Raw genomic sequence first — 17,677 nt, 5'->3', positions numbered from 1 at the left:
AGGAGGCAGTATCACCAGACCGGTCTCTAGTTTCATCATCAAGGTCAAAAGCTATTGATTCAACCCATCCCGCCAATGTACACGGTCACACCTGACGGCCCCTTTATTTTGTGTAATGAAAAATATGTCTTAGGAGGGCAAATTGTTGGTAGCAGTGAGATTCTCTAAGAAGAGTTAAATGCTTATGGAAGCTATATATATTTTACACAAAATGGTGCCTCAAGTACAAAATAAAATCTTTCCAATGACTGCTACATTTTACAGACTTTTACAGACCAATGACCACTGTGTAGTTTGGTGCCTTGCATTTCAATAATGTTGATTGTTGTTAAACCTGGCACCTTGGCGTGAGCCTCCCTTCCACTTTTTGCTGATGTGCCTCAGATGTTTTTGCTGGTGTTCGATGCTCAGGGCACTGCGCCACGGCCAATCCGTGCCGCAGTGCAAGTGCTCCCAATGTAAAGTGTATGTACAATTGATTTCCACGATTGGATTATTTGGTTTACTATCAGTCCCCAGTAAAGTGCACAAGGTGTGTCAGGGCTTGTAGACACAAATGCCGCTAGTGGACCTGCAACGCTGGTTGCGCCACCCACAGAAGCGGCCACGTAAGATATGCCTCGGGTCCACCATTTCTGACCCCGCTTACAGTCCCGCACTGTCAAGGTGACTGTGCAAGTGCCCACACTTGCCAGTTCCAGAACTTTCCCTCACCTTCATATCAGTCACCCCTATGGTAGGCCTACGGGCAGGGTGCATTGTAAGCGTACGGTAGGACAGGCCTAGAGTGTGGCATGTCCTAGTAGTGAATTACCGCCTCTCTCGTTCTTCACTATTAAAGGGCTACCGGTTCTCTTAGGGCAGATGAGCTGTCGGAGCTATTACAAGCTATAGTCCCGGCAGGCTCAGGGACCACGGTAGCAGGTCGAGTTTAGTATGCCTGAACTCAGAATAATAAAATACTTCCTTTAGTAAGGTTTATTTTAATATCCTGTGTTTGCAAATGCTACTTTTAGAAAGTTAGCCTTTGCTCGCCTAACAGTTCAGCCCGCCTCTGCCCGGATGCGTATCTGCTGTCTGGGTTTGTGTGAGTGACAGGGCTGGGAGATTCCCGGGGGATAGTCGGGTGCTCAGGAGGGTGAATGAGATGCTTACACCAGGATGGGTGGGCGGAGTAGTCCTTGTCTCTGAATAGGGTTGTGCTCCACCACCACAATGCTGGCTCCACCTCCTGCGGAGCGTCTGATGTCTCTGCCCTGCACCCTGAAAGAAGACGGCAGCGTCCTGTCAACAAAGTACTTCAGAACTGGGTTGAACCAGGCTCGGGCCCCCTGGCCTGCAAAGACAAAAGAAATGCAGTATAAATATAGGAGCTCCGATCCTTACAAATCAGATTCAGTTTTGACGAACCTCTGCCTGACTAGAAGGACCAAGAGAAGCTGAAGGACGGAAACCAGTCTGTATCCTCTAAGACTGGCCTGCAGTGGTGCCTTGCTGAGAACGGACGGGAAAGGACCAGATAGGACTTTGTAGACTTGTGCCTGAAACGATCTCCAAGGGCTTGCCCCCTGAACGGAACCCCAGGACCATTGGGTTCTATCTGCTTGTGCCCGTTTGCTGTTGGGCCTCAGTTCTTATTCCCTCGCCAGAGTTGTGACTCGGGTGCCTTCGCCCTCTCCCAGGCCGTGACAGCTCGGAGCCTAGTCGCCCCATCGTAGAGAGTCCCGCTCAATCCTGAGCCCCTCTCCAATTCAGTGCCGGGCCGCCTGCTCTCCTGTCACCTCGACGTTTACGGAGCTAGCTTCGCACCTCTCATCTTCTCCAGCCGGAATCTGCACGGAGAGCATCTCATAGCCTCGGACGGTCCGTACGTCGTAACGTACCCGACTGTCTCGCTTTGCGCTCCTGCATACCAAGGGCCGTGCCGCACCTCAAGAAAGGCCTCCCCGTACCTTGGTACCGGAAGCCTGGTGCTGCACCCGTCTGCCCGAGAACTCGACGCCCCTCACAGATCCACGAGTCAGACCCAGCGTGCTAAGAAGTAGTACGCCCCGCAGGCCTGAACGGCCTCGCCCCGTGAGCTGTACCGATCCCGGATCGCCGCAACCCTCCACAGTGTAGCTCCTTCACCTCGCTCCTCGAGGGGGATTGAGCAGGAGATATCCTCTGGAGAACCGTCGGCCTCGTTCGGGGTCCACCCTCACAAGTAGCCGCGCCTGAAACGCCTCGGACTTCCACCAGCAAGGTACACTTGAACTCCGTCTTGAGTTCATATCGGATCCAGGGTCCGCAACGTTCTTATTTCCCTGTCATCGTACCTTGCTAACCAACGAACATTGAAAGACTAAGCTTGCCTATTGTAATCTGGTGACCTCGATTTACTAAACGTTATTCTGGTCTTGTGATATTCCTGCTTGAATCTATCTTTTATATAAAGCATACGTATTTTTGATACAACCATACGACTGGTGTCCATTTGTGGTGGGTCAGTGGGTTTACTGTGTGTGATCATGAATGCTTAACTTACTATCGCCCTGAGGATTAGCCTTGTCTGCTCGCGCCACACTAGAGGGTGAGCAGGGGTTATTCAAAGGAGTAGTTCTCTTGCCCTGACGTGGAGCTGAGGGTCCTTGCTTGTCACAAGTGCATATGTAAATGTAAATGTAAATGTAAATGTATTTGAGCTTATATAGCGCACAGCTACCCACAAAGGGTTTCCCGGCGCTTGCTTAGGGAACCCGTCCTGGTATTCCCCTGTGAGATAACCCCGGCAGGGTATCCACAAGGTGAAAGCCAGGCATCGCGCCGCGAGGGGCCGTTGTGGAGATTAAGCAAGCCTTCACTGGACCCCGCGGACCTATCCAACTACAGACCCATCTCGCTTCTCCCTTGGATAGGTAAGGTTGCGGAGAAGCTTGCAAATAAAAAGCTATCTCACTTCCTAGAAGCAAACCATCTCCTCAAAAGCTCCCAGACAGGCTTTAGACCGGGCCAGGGCACCGACACCGCCCTCCTTGCGGCCGTAGAGAAGGCAAGGGAAATCATCGACACAGGAGGATCAGTGGCAGTGGTCCTCCTAGACCTAAGCGCCGCATTTGACACTGTCAGCCACCAGGTCCTAATCCAGCGCCTGGATAACATCGGTGTGAAAGACAGTGCGTTGAAATGGCTCACATCCTTTCTCTCCCGACGCTCCTTCCAGGTCTGGGAAGGAGAAAGCCGCTCCCCCTCTATCCCCCTCCGGTGTGGAGTGCCTCAGGGCTCTTCACTGAGCCCCACACTTTTTAACGTGTATATGGCCCCACTGGAGGAGCTGGTGTCACCATTCGGAGTCACTATCGTCAGCTATGCTGACGACACTCAGCTGGTGGTTACACTCTCCCATCCCAAGCTAGAGCCCTCCAATCTACGAGACTGCCTCTCCAATGTCCATCAATGGATGAGTGACTCTGACCTCAAACTAAACGGGTCAAAGACAGAGATCCTGCTCCTAGGTCACAAAACTACGAGCCTCCCCTCCAACCTCTGGCCCGCCTGTATGGGTGAACCCCCTACTCCCAAGACAGAGGTTAAGAGTCTGGGAGTATGGCTGGAGACAGATCTCACCTTCAGGACACAGGCTAGGAAAACAGCCGGCATCTGCTATGGCCTACTTAGATCATGCAGAAAGGTGCTCCCTTTACTACCATCCCAGTCCCGTCTTCTGCTGATTCAAGGCTTAGTTCTATCCAGGCTAGACTATAGCAATGCCATATATCTTGGAGCACCGGAAGCCACTTTCCAAATACTGCAAAAGACCCAGAACGCCGCAGCTCGCCTACTCACGAACACCCCAGCAAGAACATCAGCCAAACCAGCTCTGAAGAAACTCCATTGGCTCCCCGTGAGGGAAAGAGTCGCTTTCACGGCCCTCTGCCTGGCCCACAAGGTTCTGCACAACGCCGGCCCCCCTATTCTGAAAAATTGGATCACTCCATACAAACCGGCGAGAGCGCTCCGATCAGAACAGGGAAACCTTATCATTGTCCCTAGGGTGAAGAAGGCCCGCATAGGCGGCCGCCGCTTCTCAGTCAACACAGCTAAAAAATGGAATGCGCTCCCCCCGAGTCTCAGAGCTGAACCAAACCTCCTACGATTCAGGAAGTCCCTCAAAACCCTCCTTTTCCCCTGATGCATCTGTAGCTTCTCCCTGCCCCTTCCTTAGGAGTTTCGAGGTTTCAGCGCTGGGATACTCGAGGGTGACTACGCGCTCTATAAAAACCCAAAATAAATAAAAATAAATAAATATTGCCCAGAGTCGCACAGTGTGAACCCGTGAGTTGAGAAGGCACCGGAGCGAGAATTATCGAGTCCGTGGAATTTTTGAGCCCAAGACCCGCCGAGGCGGGGAATTGAACCCTGGTCCAGGGCCGATCTCAGCTTCCGGGTCTGCCGCCTCTAACCCCTGAGCCACACTTCTCCATACCTGTGCCAACCAGAGACCTCCAGTTCTAACAATTGTGCTAATAGAACTTATTATTTTGTAGTTTAGCTGAAATCTCTTTTGTCCTGTGGTTGCACATACTTGTTACCAGTGGCCCATATTTTCTCTTTTAAGTCCTAATTACAAATGGCTCATATACTTTGATGGGCTGGCAGCCGGAGGTACCAGTCTTGCTTATAATGAGACCATTTTTGTCTGAGTCCATGGGCATGCATTGCCAGCGTGAACAAACAACGTAGCTCTTCCAAGACAAAGCTTTTCATGAGTGAGGGTTTAGGAAGCAGAGATGAAGGTAACAGTCTACTCACGTATGAACCTTAGGGACAGCAAGCCATGGCATGTGCTCCAAAACAGTCACATGGAAAGCTCCATAGGCTAGTGGAGCATAAGGTCTGCACGTAAGATCATTACCTAAAGGCCACCCTCACAAAATCTATGACTGAAGGTCGGCTTCCCCAGTGTGACTGAAGATGAATCTAGAATAATAAAAGAGGATGTTGCTAGTCAGTTGAGATATGGTTACACTTGCCACAATGGCTGGGCTGACAATAAATTGGACAACATCTGACCAAGAGATATTTCTTAAAGATACAAAACAAAGGGATGACTAGGCATGTATCGCTTTCAGAAGAGACCCCAGTGGGTTTAAATATTCAACCGTATTAGTGAAATCAGAATTCTATGTGTTCCGGCAATGTCAACGCCGTGTCTGATAAGAAACTACCACTGTCAGCGAATGAAAAGATCACCGGAACTGCTAAGTATCTCTGGCAGTTCACACATTTATAGCTGTTGCAGAATATTTAAAGAATCTAATCAAGCTCAATGGAATGCCACAATTCGTGGTTGGACGGCATTGAGCCCAGAGTGAAGAGGGGACTCATAGATAGATCATGAAGAGGCAGAATTGAAACTTTGGGAAATGAAGTTAAACTAATGGGAGAGACAAGTAAAAACTAGGGTGAATAGGGCTGAGGTGGTGGAAGGGGAGAATGTGACTGACAGAGAGACTTATGGGGTACTGATCAGGGAAAGGACCTGTGCTTCAATGCAGCTAGGTCCCAAAGCAATTTAACGGGCCACGTTTCTTTCACCAGTAAAATCAAGCTGAGATTTCACACACCCAGGAAATAAAGGTGCAGGAAAATCCCGCCCCCCCCCCACATCTTACTTCAGAGTGGTGATCCTATACTGCACAAAATGGCCGACCTTATCTCGCTATCCCTAGATACAAGTCTAGTGCCCAAAGAGTGGAAGCATGCCACAGTGAAGCCTTTGCTCAAGAAAACTCAACTTGATCCTACAGTTATGGGGAACCTCCGTCCCATTTCACTCCTACCCACTTTGGGTAAAATTGTGGAGAAACACGTAAATAGCACCATTTCCCAGTTCCTGGAGGAAAATGACATCTTGTACCAGACTCAGATGGGGTTTTGCTGGGAACATAGCCCTGCTAGTGATCACTGACAACCTAAAGATGATATTCGACCAAGGCAGAGCCCCCGCAATTTTAATCTTGGACCTAAGCGCAGCTTTTGCTACCGTGGACCACAAGATCCTAATTCATAGTCTCAAAGCCAATCAATGGGTGGCCTCTTTCCTCAGGGATAGATCATACCAGTGTATTGAGTCAGGCATCCTCTCAGATTTCTTCATGGCTCCCTCGGAGTACCTCAGGGTTCATCACTAAGCCTGACCCTGTTCAACATTTATCTGAGTCTCCAAGCATACATTGTACAAGAATTTGGCCTGTTGATTGTCTCCTACACTGATTATACTCAGCTGGTGGTCTATGTGTCAGAAGAGTTGAACTCGAACCGTCTGCAGCTTGTACCACGCTTGGAAAAAATAGGAAAATGGATGGCTAACTGTAGTCTAAAACTGAATGGCGACAAAACGGAGCTGATGATCCTGGGCAATGGCCCAAGTCTGCGATACGGAAAATTATGGGCAACCTGTTTCGGTATGCTATGGATGATCAGTAAAATCATGCACCTAATCCCATAAAAAGCTAGAAAGACAAACCAGGCCCTGGTGGTCTCGTGGCTGGACTACAGCAACTCTCTGTACCTGGGCTCTCCTAAATATGTGACCGACAGGCTTCAGGTGGCCCAAAACGCTGCAACCAGAATGCTCCTGATGATCCCCAGACATGAATCAGTGAGATCCTCTCTGAAAAAGCTTCACTGGCTACGCATTCAATCCAGGATTAAGTTTAAGGCCCTATGCTTTGCCCACAAAGTCATGCAGGGGAGAGGTCCGGCCTTGATACGATCCTTTATGCCCCCATTCGTCCCTAACAGGCCACTCAGGTCATCATCCGATTTCCTGATGATCATCCCAAAGATAAAGAGATCAAGATGGGGTAAAATCCCTCTCACACCAGGTCCCAAAACTCTGGAACTTAATGACCGCAGAACTGAGACTGGTCAAAATGAACGGTGTTTCAGAAAAAAACTCTAAACCTGGTTATTCCCATGAGTCCTCACCAACTGTCCTCACCAACTCCAGCAGATTCGTAGCCGACAAGAATACTCTACCTATCAGTTGCGGAGTGAGATTCTACTATTCAATATACAGTTTGAGATTGAATACGGGCAAGGAGACGGACTTTGGATATAGATATGCTTTGGTGGCATATTATAGGATATAATAACTCTTGTTATGAGCCCTGATGAAGTCCAGTTGTAACTTAACGGACAAAACACGTGTTGGCTGGTTTGGCTTGGCTTGATTTTGCTGTTGACAAAGGATTTTGTACAGATGAAACAATAGAGGAACAAGAACATATGTCTGAATAAAAGACATTGGACATTCATTTACGAGATTACGTTTGTCATTGTACTGTTGAGTGCCTGGAGCTTAATCAAAAGAATTGCCTCACCAACTGTCTGCTCCTCTTGGTAGCGCGGCGAAGCTCCTGGGTAGCCATGTGCTTTATAAAACTCATAAACATATTGCTCTAGAACTCACATTAATTAAAAAAAATATTGTGTCACTACTTACTTCATTCGTATTTTAATTTAATAATCATATTACAGAAATTCAAGAAATTCATAAAGCAAAAAAGGTCCATTAAATCAGCGAGATCATGGATTGGAATGGGGCTAAGCATACGTGTTTAAATCTTACTCCTTATGTGAAAATATTGGTTAATAACGTACAAGGCGTGCACAGTCAAAAGTTCTGAGACCTATTGTGATGACTGGACCCTGGTCTATTTTTCATACTCAAACTAGTTACATCTTTACACACTGTTTACATCTCAAAAGACAGGGTTTGAATTAACCCTTTCCATGCGGCCGCGATTCCCCCGGTGTGCTGTAAACAACACGAACAGGGGCGGGCTGTGACGAACCCCAGCCGTCATCAGCACACGAGCACCGTAGTGCATGACGGCTGGGGTTCGTCATCAGCATGGAAGGGGTTAAATGTTTACTTGGAAGATTGTTATATGCAAGAACATAGAATGCAATGGGACTAAAAGTAAATGATCAGCCAAAATTATTGTGCTTAATGATTTGTACATATGTATTCATATTGTTTGACATTTTACTATCGAAATCGACTTTCACTTTCCTTTAGGTTTTTCTCATAGACGCCACACACTGCATTATCATTAGTAGTTATTTAATCATTTAGGGTATAACTGGTCCTGATGAAGGTGGTGTAATTATCAAGAACAACCCACTAAAACTGCATTGACATTTTTAATTTTCCACTGTTGTCAGGCCCAAAGGATGAACAGAAAATTGGACTGGTCTCCTCCTCCATCACCTGGACTTTTGTTTCACAATAGGAACTTACTTTTTAAGTTCAGTTGGATTGATTAGGTTATTCTAATTAGCATTTTATGTGTTTTGGGGCTCTGTAGTTAGTTTGTGTGTCTAGTTTACACTATTATGAGTTTTATGCGTGCAGTAAACAAGGTCAATTAAAGTCTCCTTTTTGCATTATGAATTCCTTGAGCTCCTGCAATATGTGTGTTTTAATTCAAATAGGACTGAAGGAAAGAATGAAACAATATGTGTAAATAATAATGTGATTTCTAGTGTATTAGCATCTTTAGCTTTTTGGTGGGCGTAGAAGAGTCTAGGTCATTCCTGAGTTTGAGAGGGTATTCTTTTGTTTTCATCACCCTTGTGCTCACTTTGGTGAACTGCATATTGTACAAGAGTGACCAATAATAGAAGCTCAGGATAAAAACTTAAGGACAAAATGATGTAATGTATGCCCAGTAACAAGAAAACAGGTAAATGTATGCTTTTTCATTTAAAGACTCTGGCATTGGGCATCTTGGTGTCCAATGCTTATAGCATAAGACTATGATACAAGCAAAATCAACAAAGTACTTTGTTTCATTCAATGAAAATGATATAGTCCTTGTAACACTGGAGTATCAGAAAGATGTAGGGATTGTAAACCAGCCAACATTTAAATAGCACGCATCACATTGAAGGCTGCACACTCGTCATTTCTCCTCGCCAGGCTCCACAGACACCTACATTTGGACAGTCAGACCCATTTGTTCACATTCCCAGCTTGAGTTTAATACCCTAGACTTATTCTACTTGGCTGACCAGATGCCCAATGCATCTTTTGCTAACAAGAGGGTGGGCTGGCCTATTAAAGTTCCAGGCCCCTTTTGCTTTGCAGTAAATGTGCCAGTGCTGGTGATAACCCATAAGAAAGGGGTCATCTGAGCTCCTCTCTCTCTTGCACTACAGAGGAAAGGCCATGAGTTTCTTCTCCTCGTGGAAGGATGTAATTTGCTTGTCTCTTGAACATGAAGCTAATAACCAAGTGCAAGAGAGAGTTCACTTCCAGTCCACTCTCTTTTCACTCTACCAAGCTTGCACTGGTCATCAGCTCAGTTAAGAGTTGTGGCCAAGAGCTGGCCTTCTATCTCTTCTTATGGTCCCCAATGCCAAAAGGCTCTCTATTCATTGACCTGTGCGAAGAGCCACCAAATTTAGGAAAATTGCTCTTCTGTATTACATTTGAGTTCGTTACAGATTTGTTACTGCATTGGTGACATCACTGGTGCTGGAACCATGTGCTTTCATCAGTTATATGATCTATTATCATTATTAATAATATAATTATAATTCTTATGACTTTTTTCCATGTATCTTCTGCTTAATGTTACAGCAAAGGTAGATGGCAAGGTAACGTGAGGCTCTCCTTGCTGCCTGTCATAGTTTTGGATTGGGTAGTTTGAAATTTTACGGCCACTTCGACTTGTTAACATAGTTGTCACACAGTGAATTACATTTTCTCTTTTCATACCCTCTTGCTGCCGCTGTAGCCTCTCACCGCCTTGATCACCATGGCCATGAGAACTGGGACTACCAGCTGAAGCTCGCCGTGTCCTGGAACAGAGTGGATATCGCAAAGAGTGACATCTTCACCGATGACAAGCAGTGGAAGGTGAGCAGTGCCTGCTGGATAAGCTGGAACCCTGTAGCTTTGTAGTTTGACGAGGTACTACTACTCTGTCAGTCGCTATGTGTTTATGATGGTCCAGCAACCTCCTCCTTATCCCGTACTGGAAGATGTTAGTAGTTAATTCTCAATGGAGCTAAACCACAGACACAGACCTCTGCATGAAAGCCCCAAAAAGGATGTATGTTAAAGGGGGTTTTGTTAAGCTTCAACACCTCAAACCTCAGGTTCAAGTGTTTCACCGTCACTTATTACAAAGTCTTAGTTGGAGCCTTGGCCAATTCCAAGTTCACGTACAAGTTATGTAGTTGGGTTTGTTTGCCTTCAATCTCCTCTCCATAACATTGGCCTATTTGCCTGCCAGCTCCATGGATTACAGGCAATCTAGAAAAACAAATGAATATGGTGACCCGGCTCTGTGAATGCTCAGTAAGGAGCCTTACTCTTGATCTTCAGGCTTGGGAAGATATGTTTGACCACCTATTACCTATGTCTACCAGCCTTTCAGCTTTTGGGGTCTATTACGCTGGCAGGCGGACAAAGTCAGTCCGCCACCATAATGGCAAAAGGGACCGCCCGCCATATGTGCGGCGGTCCCGTGATTCAGATTAGGATGCGCCCGCCACACAGTCAGGCGCAGCTCACATTTTTTACATTGCGGTGTGCGGTGCTTTCAGCAGCACCCGCCGCAATGTCAAAAAGCCATGTTGTGCATGGAAATGAAGGGGGGTACTAAAGGTACGTCCATGTGCACCCCCTATTCCCCCTTACCTCTTGGGGGCCCGCAACAGGCCCCCGCAAGTGTTCTCCACCTGGTTTTCCATGGCGGTGTTTCCGCCATGGAAAGCCAAGCACCGTCGCACATCATGATATCTGAGCTCTTTTCCACCCGGTCACCTGTCTGACCGGCGGAAAACCAGCAGACGGTCTTTCCGTCTGCCGGGGTCCCCCCCTCCATCGTAATATAACTGGGGGATGGTAGGTGGGCGGGGGATTTGGCAGGCGGATCGCCACCACCATACGGGCGGTGGCGATCCGCACCCTATACAAACCCCTTAGTATTGTTGAGGGCTCACACTGCAGCCTTGGCTGATTGCCAAACAAAATAGAAATGATTAGGTCACTCTCTTACTTTGCTTCTGCAAGGATTTCAGGCATACTCAAATGCAGTCATGTGTTCAACGTTGAGGTGAAAAAAAAACGTTTTGCTGGCTCCCTTACTTGGGTCTGTTGGCCCTCAAGCTCTAGTGATTGTTGGCAGCCCGTACGATGGCCACACATCTGGGGGCAGATTTACTAACATTTGAGAGGGCAGGAATGCTCCAAGTCTACTAAGATACAGCAAATTCCTGCTCTCTCTCTCTCTCTCTGCACTGGCACACTTGTGCCTGCCTAGCGCCAATGCAGGCAGGACTGTTAATCCTTGGAGGTTTTTTCCTTTTTCTAAGTGTGCTGTATTTTGTATAAGATTCTGACTTATCGGAGCAATTGTGGCAGGTCCTTAGCAATTGACCATTGTGTAAATTAACCCTGAGGCTCGCTGTATGATAGCTCCCGCAGAGTAATAAGTTGTTTCTCTCCGTGAGTTTAGTGCACAGCAAGGTGCAGAGCATGCCAACTTTGTGCTTTAAATATCAAGAAAGTACATTTTCTCATTGTCAATGTGCTTGATGAACTTCTTATGAAGGGTGGATGGTTGATCTTTCAGGTGGAAACTCCACATTGTCTGGGTGAACCAGGTCAGTGATTAGTGGTCAAGTGTGTTGGTTAGATCTTTGGCCAGTATTTTAATCTCACTGTTCAGTAATGATAAGGAGTGAAATGATGTGCATTTGCACATGGGCTTTCCCTTTCTGTGGATCAGAACCACGTTGGTTGTTCTCGAGTCTACTGAAAGTCTCCCTTCTTCTCAGCGATGAACACGCATATTGTATATCAGTGTATTTATTCGCTGAGGCATTTTCTTGTAAAACTCTATGGGTAGTCCTTCTGGCCCCTGGGTCTTCCCAGATCATAATGATATAATAGCCAATGTAGCCAATGTAATCTCTCCATCTATGAGCAATCTTTGTTACACTCTTGGTTGTTGGATTGAGGAATCTAATATGAATCCCCACACTTCTCCAAAAGATTTATCATTTTGGAGCTACGAAAGCCACATGCCCTAATCTCCCTTACCTGTATTATTCTCTCTTCTTGCTTTCTTAGCCAATCCAATCATCTTCTGGTGGTGTCCCCTATGTTATATACTTTCATTTGTTTGCTCAGGTATAATATTTGTTGGTCATTTGGGAGCATAATGTTCTTATTTTTTTTTGTACATCTGCCTTGTTAGTTGTTTACATGGGCCAAGCACACATGGCTTCCCCAGCTGTAAGATTTCTTGTTCTATGCTACATTCTCACCTTCTCTCTCACGTGTCTCCAGATTCCCCAATAACTAGGCTCCCCTTTATTAGGAACGCGTAGGGCCAAATATAGCCATACTTTCAACCATCCTCTCAATGTAAGTAAACTATTTTTCTGTCGCTTGAAACAGGTTGCCAATTACGTGTGTGTCAGGTGCTATGATGCTACCCTCCAATCTCCAAATCTTTTCCTGGATACTAATGATAAAGCTACAATTAGATCTGGTTGGCTACTTCTCAGGTAGTGTACCTGGTGACTGTGAATCTATTGATGGTCGCAATGCAAGAAAGTTTCTTGAGCCTCAGAGTAATAAGAAAGACACTGCTCAGTGTTGTGCAGGTCCCTCCATGTGTTAATAAATCCCATAGCTCCCAAAGGTCCATAACTAATTTAAAGTCACTGCCCAATAATGTCAGTGCGACCGTAAGGTCTGCCACAGTGCTCTAATGCCTGTGTATTGCACTGGATGTCTGGGGGTATAATCTCTGACTAGGGGCATTTGCCCCCCCCACCCGAGTCCCCACCATACCTTTGGATCATCCTGCTTGGTCGGTCAATATTTGATATGGCTGGAAAGAGGTTGCTTTTTTAAGTTACTACCTTGAATCCCTGGAGCCGGTGGTGTATCCTGAGCCTCAGGCTACCCTGTATTTCTCCTTCCCAATGAACTTCCATTCATTAGCTTTCTGGAGGTACCCTAGGTCAGCTTCCCTGCTTCACAGCACACCTTGTTTTAAAGACCAAGGATATTCCATGTCATGCATGTCAAGGACTTTGCCATTTTAGGGGCAGATAGTGTTTTTTGATGTAACCACAACTGGTGGAGTCTACCTAATAGTAATACCCCTTTCTAACCATACTAATGTCTCTATAGTCCTCACAGATAGGCTATAACTGTAAACTATCTCAACTTTATAACACCTCACATCAAGGCGTGGGCCTCAGACTGCCCCCTCCCTCTCCACTCAACATTAACCCTGGTCGTAGTTCGCGTAGTAGTGCTATGCATAGCAACTCAAAGTGCACTTTGCACTACGCGAGCTACGCGTAGCTACACATACTGCGTAGTGCACTGTGCAAAATGCTGTTCACGCTGATTCTTGTCTGCACTGTGCAATCAGTGCAAACCGCATCTTGCAGAGTGCAAGCGGTCATTTTCTGCCGTTCGAGTAGATTTCTACTCGAGCAGCAGCTTTCTCAACACGGACTGGTAGTTTCTCATTGCGAGCGGTCGCGAGCATACGTGACCACTTGCAATGATCATCTTCTTCTTCTTCACCATCTTCAAAACAACTTTATTTCGATTCATGACGAATCATAAAAAGCACATTGACAAAAATACATAATTAAGGGGTGCAGTTACATCGGGTTACAATCGCAGTTAAAATAGAGCAATTAAAATATGTACAAAATTTTTAAAAAAGCAGCAATTTTTCAATGATTCCATAGGGTGTTGTCAAGACTTTTAGATTATCAATTTCCAGAACGTTTTTTAAGGCGGAAAGCAGCTACCAAAAAGTTAGCGACACTGAACATATTTAGTGGTGAGTCTAACTTTTTTAAGTAAAATAGGGCAGGCTTAATTTGGACGAACCCCTTGTTCTTAAGCAATGGGACAATATACTTTTTCCTGGGCAGATCATATATACCACAGAAGAACATAAAATGAGCAGTGTCCTGCAGAGAAAAACCGTCACATTTGCAGGCTGCTAAGTCCTCTGGCTTGGCCCATGCCTTAGAGTCATTTAACAGAAAGTGAATCTGGTTAAGTCTTAGTTTGGTTAATAACCAGCGATGTAATGGAATGGACACTACTGTTAAATAAGGTTCAATGGCCGGTGTAGTTTTAGAAATGTAGTGCTCCCTCACTGTTGGTTTCGCGAGCTCGCAGCTCTCCCGCTCCATTTCTCTCACTTTAGAAAAAGACGATTTGAACCATTCCAGGTCATTCTTAACGATGCAATCTGGTTTATGGAAGAGTTCTGGACGGCCCAGGGAAGTTAGTGTTTTATTAATATATGCTAACCACTTGCAATGAGAAACTTGACCTTCCCGCGTTGAGACTCTCACCAGGAGGTTTATTTTCCACCCTTGCGATCGGCAACTTGATGTTGCTGATTGCAAACAAGGAAAACGTTTCGCTGGGATGTCATTTTGCTCCCTTGCGGTCGCCAACTTGGCATTGAGGACCACGAGCAAGCAAAAAATGACCGCTACGCGTGTTCGTACTGTGCTACGTGCAATTCACATAGTGCAAAGTAGCGCAAACATCGCAAACTACGCAAGCGTAGCATAGTACTTCAACCAGGGTTACTTAATATGCCCTTCCCAAATACATGCATTGATACTTTTTGGGAGAAGATTCCTATCCTATCATGTAATCATTGCCCTCTACTCATTCACAACTCTTGCTCTTCAATTGGAACTTATTTTACTCTGGACCATTCCCCTTGAAAGGATAAGAAGCTTTGTATATGTCTCGAATTTCTTTATTTTTTTGGGAAAGATAACATACCTTTCCTCATTCTAATACATGTTTCATTCCCATGCCATAGTGTGTCAGTTAACCAGCTATGTCCTTATTCATGTTCAGTGTTTACATTCAAGAGTAAGCCCTCCACTATCGATGGGTCCCCATCTGTCTCTAAAGGCGCCGCTTTAGATTTCTCTAAGTTTGGTAAGTTTCTGTGGGTGATTCTTCAGCCCCTATCTCTAGGCACCATCTGGGGTCTTTTTGTTGATTCAGCGAGGGATTTAGCCTTTCAGCAACTGTGTGCTATTCCCTTCCCAGGCCTCATCCATGGATGCAAATGCCAGAATTTTCCCCTTCCAGGACTTTCAGCTTAGCAGTGCACTACAGCAAGCGTTTCCAGTTGCTTGTCTTAGTTCTTTTTCCAAAGCATTGGGGTTCTGCTTTGAACCTGTACTTCTCTTGTGAGCTCCAGGAATATCAGTAGATCAGTATCTGGGTGTTTTGGAACTGTAGTGGACCTGTACTCATCCCTGCTTCCAATATGGCATGTCCCTGAAATGGATAATGCTGGCTTTATTCATCTGGGTTGGCTCCTGGGCTTCAACTGGGGGCAGGGGCCATATGAACGGTATGCAACGGTTACCACGCATATTTTACAATGCGGTATCGTTACAACAATACTTTTACCGCGCAGGCCGTTACAACGAAATGCGCTGGGGGGCGCTCCAGGATAGTAAATACTTTAATTTACTATCCAACTCCTTTCCCTAGAGTCCACAGGGACTGGAGTTGGAATAGTAAATTAAATAATTTACTATCCAGCGCCCCTCCACGCAAGTCGTTGTAACGACTTGCGTGGTAAAAGTAGCGTTGTAACGGTACGCGTTGTACAAGTACGCGTGGTACCGTCATACATCCATATGAACTCTTTCAGTGGAGAAGAATTTCAACAGCAGTAACACTGGATGGTGGGGTGGAGGTGCAAGACTGCAGGACTCCAAAAAAAAGAGGTTCCCTCTTCCCATTCCAGGAACTCCAGCAGGCAAATGTTTAATGAGAGCGGCCCTCTGAGTCTTCTGCTTTTGCTGATACCGGTGGTTTCATTGGTCAGCAGTTTCGTTTTCTCCTACTTGTTTTTATGTCTGAGGTGTGTTCTATGGTAAAGACCATGCTTTCCTATCTTCTTGTTCTTCAATTCGTTGGGTTCCTTCCTGGCCCCCAATCAGCTGATTTTCAGATAAGACTTCTTTGCTGCTGCTTTAAGCAGCCCCTTTCACCAATGCAATGTACTCACGAAGAGGTGAGAGGGAAGGAAAGGCACTAGACCGAGACTGACATATTTGAGTCCATAGTTCCACTCTGGGCCTCATAGTCCTGGGAGCGGATTCAAAGCGGCGAGTTAGATCGCTGCCTTGCTGTACCTTCCATTTATGGGGTCTCCTATTGTGATGCCCCCATGTAGGAGGGAGGTAAGTCCACTAGCCTAAACCGGCACTGACTTCTCAATCAGCTTCTTCTTATGGGGCACATCTCCTCTCTGCTGAACTCTGCCTGCTGCCCTCCCCTCCAGCTGGTGGCCACGCCAGTTTTCCAGACTTCTGCCGGGGAATGCACAAAGTTCTTGGTCCCCCAGGGGCAGGCTCACAATGCTCCATCTGGAACATGGCATCCTGGAGGGCTGGCCCACATCAGTGATCCTGGCCACCGAAGGAGCCCTTCATAGGCTGCCTTCTTTCATTGATGGCACTGTCTCTGCTAAGTCTGTCCACAGGGGCCGGATGGGTGAGGAGATTGTACAGGCTGGATGCTACTGTTTCCAGGAGCTTAAGCGAACGTGCCACCTTGTGTGTGCATCAGCCCCTACTTCTATGCCCATGTTTCAGGTTTCTCCAAGAAAGAGAATCCCACCAAGCTTCACCCCACCTACTGCTTATGCTCTAAACAAAGACCATAGCTGGACATGTCTGCGTGGAACTTAAAAAAACTGAGGAACTGCCAAGAACTTGTCACAGAACGAACCACTGGAATAGGCAAAGCCTGTCTGCAACTTGAGTAGGGAGACAAGGCAGAAAGTTCCAGTCAGTGTGCCAAAAGCCTGGGGGGGGGGGGGATAGGGGTCACACACCAGAGGAGGGCGGGATAATCCTTGGAGCTCCAGGATTATGTCAACCGCTCCCAGGACCCTGCTTCAAGGACAGAGGTGACCAACTGCTTGGGAGGGGAGCTGGAGATGCCCCGGTCCGGTGGTTAATTTAGCAAAATACATAACAGGGACCCCCCCCCCCACACACACTAGTTGAGCTATCAGTGAAAAGTGACAAATTGAATAGAGGAGATGTGCTACTAACCTGAATTACTTATCACATAGGAATAACTCCCATGGTAAGCAAATGCAGACCAACTTTGAAAATGTATTTCACGACATACAGATTTCTTTAATTTTCACGTACATTCTTTTTATAACATTGTTTACAGACATCATTCAGGCATGACTGTACATCTACTGAAGAATATATACATTCATCAGAAAACAAGGTTGGTGGAGGGTCTAAGGGGAAAATTATTTAAAGACCAAAGGACAGACAAACCCCTTATTCACAGTATAACAATACAAAAGGACTGTCAATGGTCTGTACAACTAATGGGGGCAAAGAAAAATGTGACGGACTCTGTGTCTACCTATAAAGTGTGTACAACAAAAAGGAAATTAATCCTATCAGCCCACCCATATGGCAGAGCTTCATCATCTGGGATAGAACCAAAGATGGCCCGGTTAAGGAGCCACACACCTGTTGGAATTATGTGCTTCTCCAAACCCAAGTAACCACCAGTGATGGATCGTACCAAAAGTCAAATCAGTTTGGAATG

The 17,677-nt window shown here is 46.2% G+C and overlaps 1 protein-coding gene across 1 annotated transcript in view; it reads left to right on the top strand.

The window, feature by feature from the left end:
• Positions 1-17,677, top strand: part of LOC147693337 (transient receptor potential cation channel subfamily M member 2-like) — a 118,210-nt gene that overhangs the window by 68,385 nt on the left and 32,148 nt on the right. The window contains exon 9 of the mRNA XM_086935939.1: positions 9,792-9,913. Coding sequence (XP_086792065.1) covers positions 9,792-9,913 — 122 coding nt within the window. The remainder of the gene's footprint in view (positions 1-9,791; positions 9,914-17,677) is intronic.

Source organism: Lissotriton vulgaris, chromosome 8 (genome assembly GCF_964263255.1).
Source record: "Lissotriton vulgaris chromosome 8, aLisVul1.2, whole genome shotgun sequence".
NCBI lineage: Eukaryota > Metazoa > Chordata > Amphibia > Caudata > Salamandridae > Lissotriton > Lissotriton vulgaris.
The sequence above is the reverse complement of the archived record's forward strand: the minus strand, read 5'-3'. Positions and strand labels throughout refer to the sequence as shown.